General features: G+C 38.3%; 1 protein-coding gene across 1 annotated transcript in view; it reads left to right on the forward strand.

Moving 5' to 3' along the window:
* The window catches only part of SLC26A8 (solute carrier family 26 member 8), a 77,407-nt gene that overhangs the window by 1,109 nt on the left and 54,054 nt on the right, over positions 1-22,244 (forward strand). The window contains exons 2-4 of the mRNA XM_032410120.1: positions 4,361-4,500; positions 16,862-16,978; positions 18,447-18,628. Of these exons, the coding sequence (XP_032266011.1) occupies positions 4,361-4,500; positions 16,862-16,978; positions 18,447-18,628 (439 nt within the window). The remainder of the gene's footprint in view (positions 1-4,360; positions 4,501-16,861; positions 16,979-18,446; positions 18,629-22,244) is intronic.

The raw sequence follows: 22,244 nt of genomic DNA on the forward strand, positions 1-22,244 counted from the left end.
ATAACATATTTTGCTTATCCATTCATCTGTTGGTGCACCCTTGGGTTGTTTTCACTTTTGGCTATTGTGAATAATGCTGCCATGAATATTGGCATAGGAGTATCTGTTAGAGAACATGTCTTCAACTCTTCCAGGTAAATAACTGAAAGTAGAAATTGTTGGATCTTATGGTGACTCTATGTTTAATTTTTTGAAGAACTACCAAACTTTTTCATATAAGCTACACCACTGTACATTCTCACTAGCAATGTGCAAGTGTTTTTGCTCTGCATCCTCTTCAACTTGTGTTATTTTCCTTTCCTTTTTTTTTTTTTTTTTTTAATTATAGCTATCCTATTAGGCGTGAAGCGGTATGTCATTGTGGAGTTTGGTTTGGTTTGGTTTTTTGCATTTCCCTAATAACTAAATACGTTGAGATCTCCTCATGTGCTTACTGGTTGTTTATACCTTCTTTGAAGAAATGTCTATTTACCTCCTTTGCCCTTTTTAAAATTAGGTTGTCTTTTTATTGTTGAGTTGTAGTAGTTCTCTATATATCCTGGATATTAAACCCTTATCAGATATATGATTTGCAAATATTTTCTCCCATTCTGTGGATCGTCTTTTCTGTGGGTTGATAGTGGCATTTGGTACACAACAGTTTTTAATTTTCATGAGATCTGGTTTATCCATTTTTTTGTTTTGTTGCCTGTGATTTTGGCGTCATCTTTGAGAAACTATTGTGAAAATCAAGATTATGAAGATTTTCCTCTATGTTTTCTTATACGAGTTTTATAGTTTTAGCTCTTAAATTTAGATTCTTGATCCATTTTGAGTTAATTTTGTATATGGTATAAAGTTAGGGTCTGACTTAATTCTTTCCATGTGGAGATCCCATCTTCCCAGAACCATTTGTTGAAGAGACAGTTCTTTCCCCATTGAATGGTCTTGTCCAAAATATTCTTTTAATGCATAAAATACAGGATTATAAGGGAAACCAGTTAGGTTGAAATATAGTTATCAAAATACTTTAAAATGCCACAATTATGTTATTTAATAATGTGGATCTAATAACTACCATAATTTCAAGGTAGTGATGAACATAAATAATATCTTAAGATCTCTGCAGCAATTTTAAAAAATGTAATATGAAAATATTGTGATTTCTATTGGTAACAAAGTCAGGTTCTGCCGATCCTACAGTGGTTTGTTGTCAATATTCATAATTGACAGAAGTGCTAAATTTCAGTTAGGAGGTAGTGAAAATAAAGGTATAATTTTTCCTAAGTTCACATACCTACAAATTCTATCTACAGACCCATGGGGGAGGGGGCGTGTCCATAGGCCTCAGGTTAAGGACCTTTGTAACCTACATCATTATATCAACCCTAAGTATTCAAGTTGTTCTCACTCACACTTGGGATTTATCAGTCTCTCTCATCCCTTGATTTATCACCATGGTTGGCCTGTGTTGGGTAATAAGATAGAAGTCCTCCACACAGCCCTATTGTGGACCTTCCTTCTCTGAGGCATTCTCCTTTGTCCATATCCTGCCTTTTGTAAAGTTATGGTCTTGGAGACTCTCTCCAGTCCTACATCACTATTCTCATTTTCTCTACTCCAGATGGGTCAGAGGTCATATGTCAAAGAGGGGATTTAGGGTCCCATTGACTTTGTCTCTACAAAAGGAGAGTCTTTTCCTGACTTTTACTTCATCATAAGAAGGTACTACCAAAGAAATTTCAGCCTACCCCCCCAACCTGTCCTATCCTTAGACACTTAAATCTGATCAGTTCTGCGTCCCACGGGCTCTTCTAGCCATTCTTATTCCTTATTTCTGAAACAGTTGTATCCACTTTTGGATTTTTAACATGAAAGGTTGCATAACTCTGTGGTTAAGAGCAAGGCTCAGAAGCCAGATTGCCTGGATTTGAATCCCAGTTCTGCTGCTTCCCAACTGCGTGACCTTAGGTAAGCTATTTAACCCTACTTTGCCACAGTTTCCCCATCTGTAAAGATGGGGATGATACCAGCATCTACTTGGTTGTGAGGATGTAAAGAGTATTTGTAAGGCACCTAGCAAATAAAAAACACTATATAGGTGGGGGTTTTTAGTTAAAAAAAAAATCTTTGAACTCCACCTCTTCTTTTTTTTAGATTTATTTATTTATTTGAGAGAGAGAAAAAGAAAGCAAGTGGGAGGAGGGGCAGAAGGAGAGAATCTTCAAGCAGACTCCTCTCTGAACACAGAGCCTGACATGGGGCTTGATCTCACGACCCATGAGATCATGACCGGAGCTGAAATCAAGAGTCAACATTCAACCAACTGAGCCACCCAGGCACCACAACCACCTCTTCTTTTCTACAGAAAACCTCGTCTCTTTCCTCATCTTCTCCCTTTCCATTAGCAACTACAAATACTCCCTTTCCTGTCAAAATGTGCCCTGTGCTTTCACATCAACTCTTACATTCCTCACTTTTAAGATGCCTTGAGTAGGACACCTGGGTGGCTCAGTCGGTTAAGCGTCTGCCTTCGGCTCAGGTCATGGTCCCAGGGTCCTGGGATCGAGTCCCACATCGGGCTCCTTGCTCAGCGGGGAGCCTGCTTCTCCCTCTGCCTGTCTCTCTCCCTGCTTGTGCTCTGTTTCTCTCTGACAAATAAATAAATAAAATCTTAAAAAAAAAAAAAAGATGCCTTGAGTAAAATCCAGATTCGTGTCGAAATGCTTATACTGTTCCCCCACTGGCTTCAATTCCTATCCCTCTAGCTCCTTCCTTGCTTTTCTTTCAGTTCTAGATCCTCATCATTCCATGTCCACTGTATTTTTTTTTCCATGCTAAAGAGCTTTGATGACTCTGCCTTGGGTGGCTTGTCTTCTGCCCAGTGGCACATGGAGAGAAGGAGAGACAGGACCAGATGAAGGAACAAATTGTCCCCATGACATGCTCTGTCCTCTCCTTTGGGGGCCATAATTGGAGAGAGTGCAGTGGGTATCCTTGCCTAACATCCTGGGACTCTCATAAAAATAGCAATGTGAAGTTCCTTCCAAACCAATGGTCTTTGTCCTGGCTCCCAAACAGAATTTAATAGCTGTCGATATGAACTATGGTGGTAATAGATTGGCAAGAACACTGAAGTAGGAATCAGAAGCCCTGGTTTGTAGCCCTAGCTCTGGGGCTTGGAAAAATCACTTACACTTATTTGGCCTCAGTTACCTTAGGATAGTAATGCTCATAGTTGTGAGAGTCAAGCATGTGAAATTCTTTGTGAGCACACATTTTAGCTTTGCATACACTAAAGTTCTATTTGTTGCTACAGTCAAATCGCAGTTATCCAACTATAGCTCATACAGGAAAAACCTTCATACTTTTTGCTTTCAGCCCATACTAAGATGTAAATAACGAAAAGCAATTTAAAACCAAATTAGTTTTACTGGTTGATTGATTAACCAATTGACTGATTGATTAACAATGGTTCTGCTGTTTTAGATGATTTAAAGGTTAATATAGGTTTTCTCAATCTCAGCATCATTAACATTTTGGACCTATGGTGAGCGGGCTGTCCTATGCACTATATAGGATGTGTGGCAACGTCCCTGGCCTCTACCCACCAGATACCAATAGCACCCTCTCCCTCAGTTGTGACAACCAAAAATGTCTCCAGACTTTGCCAAATGTCCCCTGGATAATAAAATTTGTTCTGATTGATGTCCACTAGGTTAAAGGATTAAAAAAAGCTTTATTTTATTGCTTTTTCTTTATATGGCTAACTCCTAAAACCCAGGATTCCATTACCTACCTTTTCTATAAATTTCTACATACTACAGATCAAAGCCACATAGAGTTAATGTTCAGTAAAGAAAATTGGTATATGGGAATGATGTGGATGTGTTAATGGCCCCTGCCTCCCACCAATATCACATCGCAAAACACTATCCTTATCAAGAGAAAGCAGTAACAGTCCATTTTTCTACTGGAAAATTGGTAGGTTTAATTCTTTCCAAACATCCTGTTTGTATGCTAGACTATAAGGCTTAGTCCTTGTCATATATATATATATGGCATTTGGTTCTCAACCAGAGGTGATTTTGTCCCCCACAGAACATTTGGCAATGTTTGGAGACATTTTGGGGTGTCACAACCAGGGGAGGGAATGCTATTGGCATCCGGTGGGTAAAGGCCAAGGATGCTGCTAACCTTCCTACAGTACACAGGACACACCCACCACAACATAGAATTATCTAGTCCACTATGTCAAAATGTCAGTAGTGCGGACAAGAAATTCTGCTGTATGGGAACAATTATGCACTGGGTCTTTTCTTGGCTATGTGGGCTTTTTCTTTGGAAAATCTTATCAAGTCTCTGTTCTTCTTCCTCACAGCTGCTCATGGCACAAGTTCCTAAGATGCATACTAACGATTTTTCCTTTCCTGGAGTGGATGTGTTTGTATCGGTTCAAGGATTGGCTTCTTGGAGACTTACTTGCTGGTGTAACTGTTGGCCTTGTGCAAATTCCCCAAGGTAAGGAAGATTCAAAGCCTTTTCACCCACAACCTATTAGACCTTGTCTGCTCACCCAGAGTAAACAATTACCTGTGTTAGATGAATAGAAAAAATAGGTGAATTCCATTCACATTACTACCATCTGTTCCCTTACCTGCCAGATTTCTAACTCTTCCAGGGTGGTTCCTAAAGATTCAGTTAGTTTTGGGGTGCCTGGGTGGCTCAGTCGGTTAAACGTCCGACTCTTGGTTTCAGCTCAGGTCATGATCTCAGGGTTGTGGGATCGAGCCTCATGTCAGGTTCTGCCCTCAGCAGGGAGTCAGCTTGAGATTTTCCCTCTCTTCTGCCCCTCCCCCACCCAGTACTCACTCGCTCTCTCAAATAAATCTTTAAAAAAAAAACTCAGTTAGTTTAGATAGAATACTTTCAAGAGTATTTGCAATGCCCATTCAATGGTTGTGGGGTTTTTTTGCTTAATTAGTCATTTCATACTCACACAACTACAATAGACCTCAGTTGGCATTGGTTTTCCTTAGGAAGGTAAAAGATAGGAAACATAGCATGCTAGCATCTCTTCAGTAAGTTACACACAAAGCGGTCCAGGGGCCACTCTTTGGTCTCCCAAGTGGCAGTTCAGATAGAAGACAACAAGATCACACAGAGGCACAGGAGTTTTATGGGCTTTAGAAGCCGCATTTCCCGAATAGGAACCAACATCTCTTGTAATTCTCGTAACTGTTGCTTCCAGGGTCCCACAAATGGCATGCCCAGTTACAAGAGTTATTGTGCTCAGAGAAGCTCAAAGCTAACAATTCCCACTGGATATTTATCCTTCATTCACCGATCATCTTGGTCCAGATATAGTAGACTAATCAGGCTCATTTTTGCCATAACCAGTGTTGGCTGGTAACAGATGACATTTCACCTTTACCAGGTTTCCAAAGAAACAGCTAGAAAGTTAACCCAATATCAAATTTATCCACAGACAAAGAGAAAAGATTTTATTAATCCTTTACTCATAGTAGTTTGCAATTCCCTACACAGTATTTAAACACTATTCCTTTATTCTTCTGGGACCAGTCAGACAGGTTTGAAACCTGTGATTGTATAGGTCATACAAAGCATGAAAGAGGCCAAGCAAAGGGCAATTGGTAGCTAACATCCAACTCTGGCACAAGGCTGTTAGTTGGAGAAAAGGGATCCCTTTTTAAATAATTAATTATCTTGGAGTAAAATTGACTTTTTTTTCCTTTTGGTTTTTTTGTTTGTTTGTTTTTTGTTTTTTGTGTTTTTAAGATTTTATTTATTGATTTGACAGAGAGAGAGAGACAGCAAGAGAGGGAACACAAGCAGGGGGAGTGGGAGAGGGAGAAGCAGGGCTCTCACCGAGCAGGGAGCCTGATGCAGGGCTCGACCCCAGGACCCTGGGATCATGACCTGAGCCGAAGGCAGACGCCCAACGACTGAGCCACCCAGGCGCCCCATCCTTTTGGTGTTTAAGTCTATAAATTTAAACCCATGTATGAATTTATGTAACCACCAACACAATGAAGATACAAAACAGTTCTAACGGCCCCAAAACACTCTTATGCCATTCCTTTTAGTCCCATCCTCCCCTGACAACCACTGATCTGTTCTCTATCACCACAGTTTTGTCTTTTTGAGAATATGATCTAAATGGACTCAGTCTGTAACTCTCGAAGGCTGGCTTCTTCAATTCAGCATGATGTCTTTGAAATTAATGGCAATTGTAATATGCATGGAAAGCTTGTTCCTTTTCATGGCTGAGTAATTGTTCCTTGCATGGCTCTACCACAGCTGGTTTACCCATTCACTTGTTGGTAGATCATGTCTAGTTTTCGGTTGTCACAAACAAAATTGCTATGAACGTTCAGGTACAGGTTTTTCGGAAAACATAGTTTTCATTTCTCTAAGGTAAATACCCAGGAGTGGTATTGTTGGTCATATGGTAGCTGTGTGTGTAACATCATAAGAAACTGCCAAACTGTTTTCCAGAGCGGCTGTACCTACCATTGTTCATTCCTACCAGCAATGTAGAAAATTCTAGTTCCTCCACGCCCTTCACTTGATGTTGTCTGTATTTTTAAATTAAACTTCCTATTTTGAGATAATTATAGATTCTCAAGGGTGCCTGGGTGACACAGTTGGTTGAGTGTCCGACTCTTCGTTTCAGCTCAGGTCATGATCTCAGGGTCATGAGATTGAGCCTCATGTGGGCTCCATGTTCAGCGTGGAGTCTGCTTGAGATTCTCTCTCTCCCTCTCCCTCCTTTCCTTCCCACTTGTGCTCTCTCTCTCTCTCTCTCAAATAAATAAATAAATCTTTTAAAAAATATAGATTCACATGCATTTGTAAGAAACTACAGAGATATTCCTTGTATCCTTTCCCCATTTCCCCAGTGGTAACACCTTACAAAACTATAGTTCAATCTCACAACCAGGATATTAACATTGATAGAGTCAAGATACAGAACATTTCTACCACTACAAGGATCCCTCACATTGCCCTTTTATAGTTACCCCCACTTGCCCCTTGCCGCCATCCCCTCCTTAACCCTGGCAACCACTAATCTGTTCTTCATGTCTAGAATGTTATCATTTCAAGAAAGTTAAAGAAATAGAGTCATACAGTTTGTAATTCTTTGAGATTGCCTTTTTTTCACTCTTCTTAATTCTCCGGAGATTCCTCTAGGTTTTTGTATGTATCAGTAGTTTTCTTCCTTTTTATTACTGAGTAGTATTCCACGGTATAAATGCACCATAGTTTATTTAAACATGCACGCTTAAAGTATATCTGGATTGTTTCTGGGTTTTGGCTATTACAAATATAGCTGCTATGAACATTTGTACATAGGTTAATGAACATAGTCTTCATTTCTCTGGGATAAATGTCCAGGAGCACAATTGTGGGATTTTAGAATAGTTGTATCTTTAGATTTTTAAGAAACTGCCAGGCTTTTTTCTAGAATGGTTGTATCATTTTATATTCCCACCAACAATCTATGAGTGATCCAGTTGCTCTGCATCTTCACTAGCATTTGGTGTTGTCACTACTTTTTTTTTTTTTTTTTTTTGGCCATTCTAGTAGGGGTGTCTGAGACCTCATTGTGGTTTCAGTTTGCATTTCCCTAATGCCTAATGATGTTTAAGATCTTTCCCTATGCTAATTCCCCACCTGTATATTTTAATGAAATGGCTCTTCTTGTCTTTTGCTCATGTTCTAATTGGATTATTTGCATTTTCACTGTTCAGATTCAAGAGTTATTTATATATTTTAGATATTAGTCCTTTGTCTTTTGTGTTTTGTAAATATTTTCTCCCAATCCGTAGCCTGTCTTTTCATCCTTTTAACAGAGTATTTACAGAGCAAAATTCTTCATTTTGATGAAGGCCAGTTTTTATTATCTTTTATTGTAGCCATTCTAAGAGGTATGTAGTGATGTCTCATTATGGTTTTCATTTGTATTTCCCTATGGCTAATGAGGTTGAACATCTTTTCATGTTCATGTTTGCTGTCCTCATATCCTTTTTAAAAAGATTTTTATATATTTATTATTTGAGAGAGAGAGAAAGAGCATTAGCTGGAGGGGCAGAGGGAGAGGGAGAGAGAATCTCAAACAGATTCTGCACTGAGCACAGAGCCCCACGTGGGGCTCAATCTCATGACCCTGAGATCATGACCTGAGCTGAAACCAAGAGTCGGATGCTCAACCAACTGCACCACCCAGGCACCCCTACCCTCATATCCTCTGTAGTGAAGTGCCTGTTCAACTCCTTTGCCCATTTTTTAAGTGGAAAAAAATTTTTATTTTCTTATTGTTAATTTTTGAGACTTCTTTATATATTCTGGATACAAGTCCTTTGTCAGATATGTGGTTTGCAAATATTTTCTCTCAGTCTGTAGCTTATCTTTTCATTCTCTTGATAGTGTGTTTGACAGAACAAAAGGTTTTAGTTTTGATGAAGTCCAATTTATCCATTTTCTTTCCTTTTATGGATTGTGCTTTTCCTATCATATATAAGAACTTTCACCTAACCCCCAGGTCACAAAGATTTTCTTTTATGTTTTCTTCTAAAAGTCTTATAACTTTATGTTTTACATTTAGAACTATGATCCATTTTGAGTTAATCTTTACATAAAGTGTGAAGTTTAGTTCAAGGTTTATTTTTAGTTGCATATTCAACATTCATTTTTAAAGAAGGCTATCACTCATTGAATTGTTTTTGCACTGTTGTCAAAGATCAAACAGCCGTATTTTTGTGGGTCTATTTCTGGACTCTCTATTCTGTTCCATTGATCCACTTGTCTATCCCTTTACTAATATCATGTCTTGATTATTGTATCTTTATAATGAGTCTTAAAATTTGGTAGTGTGATCCCTCCATTTTTGTTCTTTTTCAAAATTGTTTTAGCTATTCTTCTATATAAATTTTAGCATCAGCTTGTTTATATCTACAAAAATAAAATCCCACTGAGGGACACCTGGGTGGTTCAGTCGGTTAAGCATCTGCCTTTGGCTCAGGTCATGATCCCAGGGTCCTGGGATCAAGTCCCATATTGGGCTCCTTGCTCAGCAAGGAGCCTGCTTCTCCCTCTGCCTGCCACTCCCCCTGCTTGTGCTCTTTCTTTCTCTCTCTGACAAATAAATAAATAAAATCTTTTTTTAAAAAAATCCTACTGAGATATTGGTAGCTGTTGCATTAAGTCCATAGATCACTTTGGAGATAATTGATATCTTTATTATGTTGCATTTCCAATCCATGATCACAGTATGTCTCTCCATTTACTTTGGTCTTCTTTGATTTCCTTTATTAGCATTTGTAGTTTTCAGCATACAGATCCTGCACGTGTTTTGTTAGAATTATACCTAAGCATTTCATTTGGGAGAAGATATTGTTTGTAGTAATTAAAAACGGTTTTGGTTTCCAATTGTTCATTGTTTACATATAGAAATACAATTGATTTGTGTGTTCACCTTGTACCCTGTAACTCACTTATTAGTTCTAAGAATCTTTTGTAGATTCCTTGGGATTTACTACATTGATAATCATATCACCAGTAAATAGGGACAGTTGTGTCCCTGTTTTATGATGTTTTCTTGCTTATTGTGCTGGCTAAGACTTCCAAACTCATTATAAAGAATAAGAGTGGTAAGAATAGACATTTTGCCATGTTCCTGATCTTAGGAGGGAAAGCACTGAATCTTTCACCATTAAGTATGATGTTCACTGTAGAATTTTTGTAGATGCCCTTTATTAGGTAGAGGAACTTTCCATCTATTCTAGCTTGCTGAGAATTTTTATCAGGAATGGATGTTGTATTTTGTCAAATGCTTTTTCTGCATTATTGATATGACCATGTGATTTTTCTCTTTAAACTGTTAATATGGTAGATTACATTAATTGATTTTAAAATATTGAACCAGCCTTGCTTTCCCAAAATAAAGGAGTACCTTTTAAAATTTGCATGTGGCAGCTATAAACCAAAATGTTCCATTTGTATCAGTACATTCACTTCCAGAAAAGTATCAGAAAGTCTCTAGAGGGCTACAATGAAAGACCTGAACTCTTGGCACTGACGTTTTAACGGTGAGTCCACTACTGACTCCCACTTATGAAAGGTCCTTCATTTATGGTCAAAATTGAGGACATACCACTGCTAAATTACCAAATCATCAGTGTAATTTCATACCAAAAGAAGAATTGCATTAGGATTTATAAGTTTACCTAGCATCCAGCATAGTATCTAGCACATAGTAGGTACTCAAGATCTTTGGTGAATAATGATAATCCCATAACTACATGAATGAATGAATCTGAGCAACTCTTGCTAACTGACTAAGGGATTGTGTATTATTTTAAGTAGTGTGAATAATGAAATAATTTGTAGTGTAAATAATTCAAAAGTTTTATTTACATTTGAATAGGTAGTACCTGACAACTTAATAATTTCCTTCAAATGAAACAAAAATACTACATGGTGAAGAACTTATTTAAAAAGTTCTAGATCTTCCTTACAGTAGAACTCCAATTTATAAACATAAAGAAGATAGAAAATCACCATTAGGGAAACACCACAGTAATAATTGTCATAGATAAAATCCATTAACAGATGTTAAAATTAGTGGGTGAAAGTTTGCAAACTATGTAAGGAGATTTGCATAGTTTTGAAGAATCTTCCTCAAGATATTTGCTAACTGGTTCACTACTCTGCAGTAGAGAACTTGGGAGAAACAACCTGAACCAAGTGATTGATGCTATGTCCTCACCAGCAGTAAGACATACAGAGATTTATGAATCCTGTGATATGACGCACTAGGAAAGACATGACATCATGTCTGTAGTATTCTCACTAAGACCGTGTAACCTTAGTACAATCATGCAGAAACCTAAGACTATCCCAAAATGAGGGGCATTTGACAAAATAACTGATCTGTTAATACTCTTTCAAAGTGTCCAAGTCACGTAAAGACTGAGGAACTATTATAGATTGCAGGGCTAAGGAGAAATAACAACTAAATGGAATGTGGGATTCTAGATAGAGTCCTGGGACAGGAAAAGGAAATTAGTGGGAAAAGTCTTTAGTTAATTTATAATGTTAATTTCCTGATTCTGATAATTATGCTATGAATACATAAAATGTTAACATTAGGAGAAGCTAAGTAAGGGTTATATGGGAACTATTATTTTTGTAACTTTTCTTTAAGTCTAAAATTAGTTCAAAACTTAAAAATTTTTTAAGGTAGTGGAAAGTTTGGAAACTTCGTTTCCCTCTATTTCTCCACAGCCTAAGCTTAACCAAGATTAGACCACTTAGTTCTCAGATTCGTACCAAGTAATTTTCTTACTTCCCTGTATAACTTGGTAAGTTATTTGAAATCCTATATTTCAGGGCAGCTGGGTGTCTCAGACAGTGGGCAGCCAGCTCTTGGTTTAGGCTCAGGTCATGATCTCAGGGTCCTGGGATTGAGCCCTGCATCAGGCTCTGCACTCAGCAGGCAGTCTGCTTGAGGATTCTCTCTCCCTCTCCCTCTGCCCCTCCCCCCTGTTTACTCTCTCTCTAAAATAAATAAATAAATCTTAAAAAAAAAAAAAAAAGAAACCCTACATTTCAAAAGACTTTCTCTTTGTGCTATATGTTGCTTATCAAGAATAAATAAGGGCTGGGACACCTGGCTTGTTCAGTTGGTGGAGCATGCTCTTAATCTCAGGGTCGAGGTCAAGCCCCACACTGGGCATAGAGCCTATTTAAAAAATAAATCAATAAGATATATTTTTAAAAAAGAGTAAAAAGGGGCTATTCAACATTATACTTGAATTCATAGGCAGTATATTAAAGCAAGAAAAAGAAATATAAGATATAAGGATTGTAAAGGAAGAAATTAAACTTCATTATTTATAGTTGACGATTTTTTTAAAAGATTTTATTTATTTATTTGTCAGAGAGAGAGAGCACAAGCAGGGGGAGTGGCAGGCAGAGGGAGAAGCAGGCTCCCCGCTGAGCAAGGAGCCCAATGCAGGACTCAATCCCAGGACCCCAGGATCATGACCCGAGCCGAAGGCAGACACTTAACCGACTGAGCCACTCAGGCATCCAGATGATGATTTTTTAATGAAGAAAATAATCTACAAATAAATTAATAGAATTAATAAGATTTTATCAAGTTTGCTCAATACAAGATCATATATAAAAATCAAGTATATTCTTATGTAACTGAAGGAAACAGAAAGTGAAATTTTTAAAAAGATACCATTTACCAAAGCATAATAAATATGAAATAAGTTGTAATGAAACTAAGAAAAGATATGTAAGGCCTTTTTAGAGAAATTATACTTTACTGAGTAATATTAAATAGTTAAATTATTTGAAATTAATTGAAAAAAACATGTTCAGGGGTTAGAAGACTCAATATTTAGAGATCTCAGTGCTCTCAAAATAAACTTTATAGATTCATTATTTTTTTAATGTAAATCCCAACAGGATTTTTTTAATAGAACACTATAAGCAGATTCTAAAATGAATGTGTAAATGCAAAAAAACAAGAATGGCCATATTCTTTTGAAAGAACAGCACGGGAAGACCTGCTCCTCCAATTATCAAGACTTCATATAAAGTTATAATATTTAAGATAATGTCCACCAAAAGTAGACAGAATAAATAAACCTTCATATATGCATATATTGGAATACATGGAAGGAACATGAGCAATCTCAAGCAACTCACCACAACATGGAGTACTCTTATATACATGACATCGAGCAAAAGAAGCAGAAATAAAAATTGCATACAGTGTAACTCCATTAATATAAAATTCAAACTTAACTAAACTGTATTGTTTAGAAATATGTACACTATGGGTAAAACTATAAAGAAAAGCAAAGAAATTATTATCACAAAAGTCAGAATAATGAATACCTTTGTGGGGATAGGTAGAATTGTAATCAAAGACCTGGGTGGTGGTAACAAAGGTGTTTGTTTTATAAGTATTTATTCAGCTCGACATCTATTTTTTAAAAGATTTATTTATTTATTTGAGAGAGAGAGTGCACGTGAGAGAGTGCATGAGTCGAGGGAGGGGCAGAGGGAAAGAATCCCAAGCAGACTCTTCACTGAGCACAGAGCCCAACTCAGGGCTTGATCCCACACCCTGAGATCATGACTTGAGTTAAAAACCAGAGTCAGTCACTCAACCAATTTAACCACCCAGGCACCCCATCAACATCTATTTTAATGCACTTTCTATAGGTATGTTATATTTCACAATAAAAATAGGCATTTTTGACTAACTTATCAAAACTATTACTAAACTAATTACTACAAAATAGCAAGACAGTGTGGTATTGCAGAGATAGACTAATCGAACAGAAAAGAGTCACACAAATATATGTTGCATAGTTTATATCAGATGTGTCACTATAGAAACAAACTTTTTAATGAATGATATGAAACAACTGGATACTTACATGAAAAAAACAATTTTTAGGGGCACCTGGTTGGCTCAGTCAGTTAAGTGTCCAGCTCTTGATTTCAGCTCAGATCTTGATCTCAGGGTCATGAGTTCAAGCCCCACATTGGGCTCCATGCTGGGCGTGGAACCTACTAAAAACAACAATAACAACAACAACAAATAACAATTTTTAGACCTCTTCCTCATGCCATAAACAAAAATCTATTCCTGGTAGATTAAAGACCTAAATGTGAAAGGTAAAACAAAGATTTTTTAGGTTTATGTAGGAGAATATTTTCATGATCTTGAAGTAGAAAATGATTTCTCAAACAAGACATGAGAAGCACTAGACTGCCTAAAAGGAAAAGACTAATAAATTGAATTAAGTAAAAGTCTTGTTCATGTAAAGATACATGAGGACTGGAAAGCAAACCACAGAATGGAAGAGATATTTGTAATACATATATCCAACAAAGGATTTAAATCTATAATATATATATTCCTACAAATCTGTAAGGAAACAACTCAATGAGACTGATCAACATTATTGACAATCAGTGAAGTGAAAAGTGAAGTTTAAATGAGTAAGACACTAACTCATACACACTAAAAATTGAAATCTGACAGTATCATGTGCTAATACAGATGCAGATGATGGGAACTGTCACACAATGCTGGTGGGAGTGTAAATTGTATAACCATTTGGAAAACAGGTTGGCATTTTCTGGCAAATGCCCCAGCAGTTATGCTTCAGGATATAGAATCCCAAGGAACTTGTACATTGATGCACCAAGAGGCATGTACAAGAATATTCATGACAATGTTGTTCACAGTAGCCCCAAACTGGAAACAAAGACAGGAGACTGTGCAAGCCTGGAGACAAAGAAAATAGGGAGATCGCTGCCTTAGATCCTGATGGTTTTTTAGTTCTGGTTCCAGTCTCTGATGTGGCCTAACTGCCCTTTGTGCTCTTTTAGTAAATTTCCTGTTTTGCTTAAGCTAATTTGAGCAATTTTTCTCTGTGTGTTGGGGGGGTGTTTTTTGGGGGGTGTTTGGTTTTTTGTTTGTGCAATCATTAGAGCCTTGCTTAGGAAAAAAAAATGTGGAAGGAGAAACTATAAATTACAAAGATTTAAGAGACCTATCAACCAATGTGAGAACCTCATTTGAGTCCTAATACAAAGATTGTAAAAGATAGTACAACATATAATAGCAAATGTTTTTTTAAAGATCACCCCAAAACCCAGCAAATCTTTGGCTGAAGGTTTCTCGTGTGGTTGTAATCAAGCTGTCAGTCATCTCAAGGTTCTACTGGGGCAGATCAGCCTTCAGGCTAACTCATGTGTTTGCTGGCAGGCTGGGTTTCTCACCTTGTGGGCCTCTCCAAGAGCACTTGAGTGTCCTCCTAACATGGCAGCTGATGGGATCAGCTATGTGGAGAACCCCTAGTTCAAAAATTATTCAGAATTTCAAAATGGTCAGAGTAGAGCATTAAGCCAAGTGTGGAGCCTTCTAAGCCCTATTTAATTGCATAGGTCACACACTCTCGAAGCCAACTCTGGCAGGTGGTGACCTGGATGAAAGAGACAGTGAGTCAGAGAGCAACCAAGACAGAAGCCATAATCTTCTTGCAACCTGCTCTCAAAAGTGACATCCTATTATTTTTGTTGTAGTCTGTTTATTAGATGCAAGTTACTAGGTCCATCCCACACTTAAGAGGTGGGGATCACACAGAGGCATGAATACCAATTAGCCATTGCAGATCATCTTAGGGGCCCTCTACCACAACCATTTATGAAATAAGTGGGGAAATTTGAACATTTACTGGCTATTTGATAAAGAACCATTATTAATTTCTTAGGTATAATGATGGTATTGTAGTTAAATTAAAAGAGGGTCTTCTGGGGTGCCTGGGGGGCTCAGCTGGTTAAGAGTCTGCCTTCAGCTCAGGTCATGATCCTGGAGTCCTGGGATAGAGTCCCACATCGGGGTCCCTACTCAGTGGGAAGTCTGCTTCTCCCTCTTTCTCTCCCTCTGCCTCTGCCCCTACTTACGCTCTCTCTCTCAAATAAATAAATAAAATCTTTTTAAAAATAAATAAATAAAATAGAAGAGGGTCTTCTTTTGGGGCACCTAGCTGGCTCAGTTGGTAGAGCGTGAGACTCTTGATCTCGGGGTCATGAGTTTGAGCCCCACACTGGGCTTAGAGGTTACTTTAAAGATAAAAAAAGAGGGTCTTCTTTTAAAGATATATACTGAAATATCAATATATGAAATAATTTCATGTCTTGGATTTGCTTAAAAATAATATGAAGTGGGAAAGGAGTGAGGGAATAGATGAAACAAGATTGACCATGAGTTGACCAATGTTGAAGCAGGTGATAGGTATATGGGAGCTCATTATACTCTATTTTTGTATGTGTTTGAACTTCTATACACACACACACACACACACACACACACACACACAAAGCCTTGCTTGTCTAAGACACTAAATTGACTCACTGAACTTGTAACTGAATTCAGAAGAGCACACGGTAAGATGTAAATTGAAAATAGGCCCTCAGGGGTACCTGGGTGGCTCAGTCGGTTGATCATCGGACTCTTGATTTTGGCTCAGGTCGTGATCTCAGGACCATGAGATTGAGCCACGCATGAGGCTCCATGCTGGGTGTGGAGCCTCCTCAAGAGTCTCTCTCTCCCTCTCCCTCTGCCCCACCGCCAACCCTCCCCCACCCCTGCACATGTGCATGTGTGCTCTCTCGCTCTCTCTCTTAAAAAAAAAAAAAAAAAAGATAGGCCCTCAGGGCAGGAGCTGTGAGCTTGAGACATCAAAGGATGACACCATGCATGTTAATCCATTTGCTTCAAAATTTCCAAATTCTCATGGTGTTCTTGGAAAAGAAAGTAAGTATTGAAGGAGTTGTTGAAGAAAGAGACCTAAATAATTGGCATATGGAAGAGAGGAAACACATGCCAACATGGAATCAAGCCAATTAAGCATGGTTCTTGCCTTGCTCTCCAGCTTTATTTCCAGTCCTAGAGGATTCCCCAGGGCCTTCTGCTACTAGACTAGGGGTGAAATGGGGCTGCTTCTGAGCTGTTGGAAGCAGAGGTCTTATTGTCGTGGCATCTGTTTTCCACGATTAGCATGAAGACCTTGAAGTGAGAGGTATTTGAGCCTGTGATTTAGAACTGAGGTGTAAAAGCACATGGTAAAGTGGGAGGAGAAGCTAGGTATCAAAGGAGGTAATAAAAGGGACTAGTGAAGGGCTATATGTCAAGAGATGTTGTTACCACACTCAGTCAGTGAGACACGTGGATCATTTTTATTGTAAATATTCTTTACAGTTTTTATTAAAGATGAAAAGCCAGCCTACCTTTCCTTACTTAAATTATCTTGTTTTTCAGCCCTGACGTTTAGTTTGCTGGCAAGGCAACTGATTCCTCCTCTCAATGTCTGTTATGCAGCTTTCTGTTCTTCAGTAATTTATGTCATTTTTGGATCATGTCATCAAATGTCCATTGGTGAGTTCGGCACTGGAACCACAGGTGGTGGATGGACTTTCTGCCTCAATCATTCCCTTATTGGCTAAGAACCCCAATTAAAGCTATGTTTAAGGTAGAAAAAAAGGAGGCAAAAGATGGACATTCTATCCATAGGGTGAGCGCTAAGAGTTTCGAGATTGAGCCATTATTAATGTCACCGCCAGACAAGTCGGCCAGCCAGCTGTTTCCCAAAGCAATTAGACAGCAGAGGTACTACCCTTGGTGAAATTCCCACACACTGAAATCTGACTGCCCTCAACCCAGAAGATCCAGAGGCAAGTTTGCCAATATTCCTAGAGTGGATCCATCTTTCAGCTGGACCTGTAATAACCCAAGTCCATGGGCCTACTTTATAACAACCATGTTAGCTTATTAATTTACAATGAGAAAATGCTGTCACAGTAATCAAAGCACTCAAATCCATAGGATAAGCACCTTCCTTCCCTGAGTCAAAGTCCATCTACTAATTTATAATTAGAAATAACTGTTACAGGGACCAAACTAGTTGAAGGTCATATAAGCAGCACATTTTCTTCACTTAAGTAAACCAGCATAGAAATCAAACCACAAAATGCGCAATAATCTTGGAAGGACATTGCCAACATCTACTTAGTAAAGTGCCTTTTTCTTGGCTTCCCCACTGAACAACTGACCACCCAACCAACATTGATCATTTTGACGGACACACCTTTTCTCCAGATACGTTTGTATATTCAGTCTGGTTACCATCCCATTATTCTAGATGCGGAGTGCTAATCCTGCCTTTTTTTTAAGGACAATATCACATGTCTTTACTAAAATCCATTATGTGTTGATTTTACATTTGGAAACTGAGCAAACAATTTTATTCCCATATTTCCAAGTTCCTGGGGCATATTGCAATCATTTCCAAATACTGATAATAAGGCTACTAGAGTTTTGTTTCTGTTAGGCAATTTAAAGGTAAGATTCGCCTTTGCTCCTATATGTGACTATGTGGACTGGAGGACTGAATGAAATCATGTTTGAAATAGGTTTAGCTCAGTGTCATTTTGCACCTAGTAAATACTTCATAAGTGATAGTTGTTATTTTTCTTATTATTATTGATTAGCTTTATTTTCTGATCCACTCCCCACAATCTCATTTACCATCTCTAAGAGCAGGTACAGTGGCTGAGCCTGATAGGCATTTCCAGCCAATTTCTCTTTGAATCCCACTCCATATGCCCATATTGTAAAGAGGTTAATACCTGGACCACCAAGATCTAAATTCTGGGAGTTGGTCATGGCATGTGGAGCCAGAGTTCTTTTCTTTGCTCTTTCTTACTTCTCCAATGGCCACCTTCAAAAAAGAAAAGTTCTTCAGATCAAAGACAAAACAACACCAGACCATGCCTTGCTTTTGTCAAATATGTCAGGTTACCTGGATTTAAAACTGCACTTTCTGCCTCAACACTTTCTTTCATAGGTTCCTTCTTCCTTATGAGTGCTCTGATGATCAATGTCCTGAGGTTGTACCCATTCAACAATGGCCACCTGATTCTGGGAACTTTCATCAGGGATGACTTTTCTAAGCCCTCCTTCCTTGCGGACTATAACAGATCCTTGAGTGTGGTGGCATCCACAACTTTTCTGACTGGGATTATTCAGGTAGGATCTGAGTCTCTGAACCCCTGAAGAAGAAATAAATAAATAAAGGAGCTACAAATGAACCCCTTCCTTTTGTTGCTCCTGTTATCTGTTGTTATATATCTGGAACTTTTGTGGTTTATTTTTGGAAAACTTACAGGTTGTGTGGATAGGCTCTCCTTAGTGACAAAACTTCTCCCCTCCTCAGAAATCATTCACCATTGATTTAGGATGAGACACTGAACATTCTCATCAGTCCCTTCTCTAAAACTAAAGAAGGGTCCTAGGGACTATGATCTAGAGTTCTATTCATGATCTCATGTTTAAAAAAAAAAAAACCTCTCTATATTCTTTCAACAAGATTAGCACTCATAGGCTCACATACTATATTTTGGGTTAAGTAAGCATTAGAGTCAGACCTGGAATCCTTTTCCTAAAATTCCAGGAGCACGGCCAAAGGACAATAGTATCAATGACATATTAAAATATCAAAACTTACTTTTGGTGTGTCTTTGATTTTCTCTCAGAGTCTACCATCTAAAGCTTCACCCATTGAACTAAAGTCACATGTGCTAGCTTTATTTCTCTATTTTTGCAACCAATCTACTCTCTAGCTAATTTTTGCTGATCTCTCCTGGGACCGTCTTTTATAAGGTAAGGTTTTACTGAAAGCCTACAAAGTCCGGCCCTGATACCAGTTATATGACTTACTTAAATCACCTTACCTTTATGGGCCTCAGTTTCCTTGTGTACAAAATGGGAATAATAACATTTATTTTGCAGGGTACTTATGAGGACTAAGTGAGAAAATACATGTAAAGCCCTCAGCGCAGAGCCTGTCACATAGTAAGCATCAATATGTTATAACAACTGGATACAGAAATATGAATTTGGTACTTTGATAGAGACCAAAAATAAAAAAAGATGATATTCCTGTGGTTTAAAATTCAATCTTGTAGGAAAAGACAAAATAAGAAGCAATAAGTCAGCAACCTATGAATTATCTACATAACCCTGGGTATGTTCTCTCCCTTCCTTTGAGCCTCAGTTTATTTTTCATCTAATAAAGGAGGAGACATTCCATTTCCAGGAAGATGAAATAGATGTACTTTTCCCTATTCCTCCTGTTAAGTACAACTAAAAACCTTGGAACGCTATATATAACACAAACATAAGAGACTCTGAAAAGTGGAAAGAAGAAGGCAAACTGGCTCAGAACCTCCGAATCCAAGGAACAACGTAGTGGTGAGTTTCCAGGGTTTTCTTTTTCCTCTTATATTTCAGACTTGGTGCTGAAGAAGCCAGAAACCCAAGATGCTAATACCTGTGCGTGCACACACACACACAGCCCTAACAGAAGTCTGTTCTTTATAGCCACAGCACCAAAAAAGGCTAGCAAGGTTGAAAACTTTTACATAATAACTACTATACTCCAGACAAACACCAAGGAAAAACAAAACAAAACTGTGGTATCAATGCCCTCATGCCAACAAAAGCCAACTGAAGACCCTAGACTTTCACCCTTACGCACCTGTAATGAAGTGCCCACCCACCCTCCAACTGGGATGTTGTCAGAGAAGGCCAAGTAGGGAGTCAAGACTTTCATTCCCACTGTGCAGTAATGAGACCCCCTTCCTACTCCTCGCTGGGGTGGTGTCAGAGATGGCCTAGTGAAGAAGACAACCCCCTCTGTTGTAGTGTCAGTGGAGGCCAAGTGGGAAGAAGTAAGGCATTCCTGTCTCTTCCAGCCAGGATAATATCAGCAGAGGGCTAGTGGGTAGCCAGAACTCCCACCTCTGCCCAGCAATAATGAAGAGTCCTTACTGCCACAGCTGTCAGCGTAAACTTAGGGGAGAAGCTGGACTTGTGCATCTACAGGCAGTAACGAGATGGCACCTGCCCCCTCCCCTGCCATCACTTTGTCAAAATAAGTGAGCTACAACAGAAGGTTTAAATAAGATCCAGTGTCTTTTAGCATAGTGCCCAAACTGTCTACCATTGAACTTAAAATTCCTTGTCTTATCAAGAACCAGAAAAATCTCAACTTGAATGAAAAAAGACAATAAAAAGATGCCAACACTGAGATGACAGAGATGTTAGAATTATCTGGCAAAGATTTTAAAGCAGCCATCCTAAACATGCTTCAGCAAGCAACAATGAACATGCTTGAAACAAGTGAGAAAATAGAAAGTCTCAGCAAGTAAACAGAAAATATGAAGAAGCAAATGGAAATTTCCAAACTGAAGAGTACAATAACCAAAATTAAAAATTCAAAGGATGGGCTCAATAGCAGAATAGAGGAGGCAAGAAAGAATGAATGAACTCAAAGAAAGAACAATGGAAATTGCCCAATCAGAACAACAGAGAGAAAACAGACGAAAAAATAATGAACAGAGCCTCAGGGACAAGTAGGGTGATAACACAATATCTAATATTCATATCATAAGAGTCCCCAGAAAGAGAGGAGAAAAAAGATGGGGCTGAATTACTTGAAGAAATAACAGCTGAAAACTCCCCAAATTGGCAAAAGATATAATCCTATGGATTCGAGAGGCTGAGAAAATTTCAAACAAGATAAATCCATAGAAATCCACCCTAAGACAAATCAGAGCCAATCTTCTGGAAACTAAAGACAATGAAAAAAATCTTGAAAGCAGTAAGAGAAACACTTTACCTATGAGGTGAGGGAGGTGAGCGACTCAAATGACAGCAGATTTCTTTTTTTTTTTAAGATTTTATTTATTTATTTGACAGAGAGACACACAGCAAGAGAGGGAACACAAGCAGGGGGAGTGGGAGAGGGAGAAGCAGGCTTCCCGCAGAGTGGGGAGCCCAATGCAGGCCTCGATCCCAGGACCCTGGGATCATGACCTGAGCCGAAGGCAGACGCTTAACAACTGAGCCACCCAGGCGCCCCTGACAACAGATTTCTTATCAGAAACCATAGAATCCAGAAGGAAGTTGCACAATATTTTCTGTTTGCTAAAAGCAAAGAACTGTCAATCCAAAATCATATACCCAGTGAAAATATCCTTCAAGAATCAAAGGTTAATCAAGACATTCTCAAATGAATGAAAACTAAAAGAATTTGCTACCAGCAGACCTACCCTAAAAGAATGGTGAACGGACGTTCTCTGAATAGGAAATGATAAAAGAAAGAATCTTGGAACATCAGGAAGGAAGAAAGAACAAAGGAAAGAGTACAAATATGGATAAATATAATAGATTTTCCTTGTCCTCCTGTGCCTTCTAAATTATGTTTGATGGTTGAAATGAAATTATAACACTGTGATGTGGTTCAAAATGTATGTAGAAGAAATATTTAAAACAATTACCATGGACCCCTGAACAACATGAGTTTGAACTTCACAGGCCCACTTATATGCAGATTTTTAAATACAGTACAGTATTGTAAATGTATTTTCTCTTCCTTATGATTTTCTTGATAACATTTTCTTTTCTCTATCCTATGTTACTGTAATAATATAGTATGTAACACATATACCAAATATATGTTAATCATCTCTTTATGTTATTGGTAAGGCTTCCAGTCAACAGTAGGCTAATAGGAGTTAAGTTTTGGGGGAATCAAAAGTTATACATGGGGGGAGGGCACCTGGGGGGCTCAGTCGGTTAA

Source organism: Phoca vitulina, unplaced genomic scaffold (assembly GCF_004348235.1).
Source record: "Phoca vitulina isolate PV1807 unplaced genomic scaffold, GSC_HSeal_1.0 scaffold11, whole genome shotgun sequence".
NCBI lineage: Eukaryota > Metazoa > Chordata > Mammalia > Carnivora > Phocidae > Phoca > Phoca vitulina.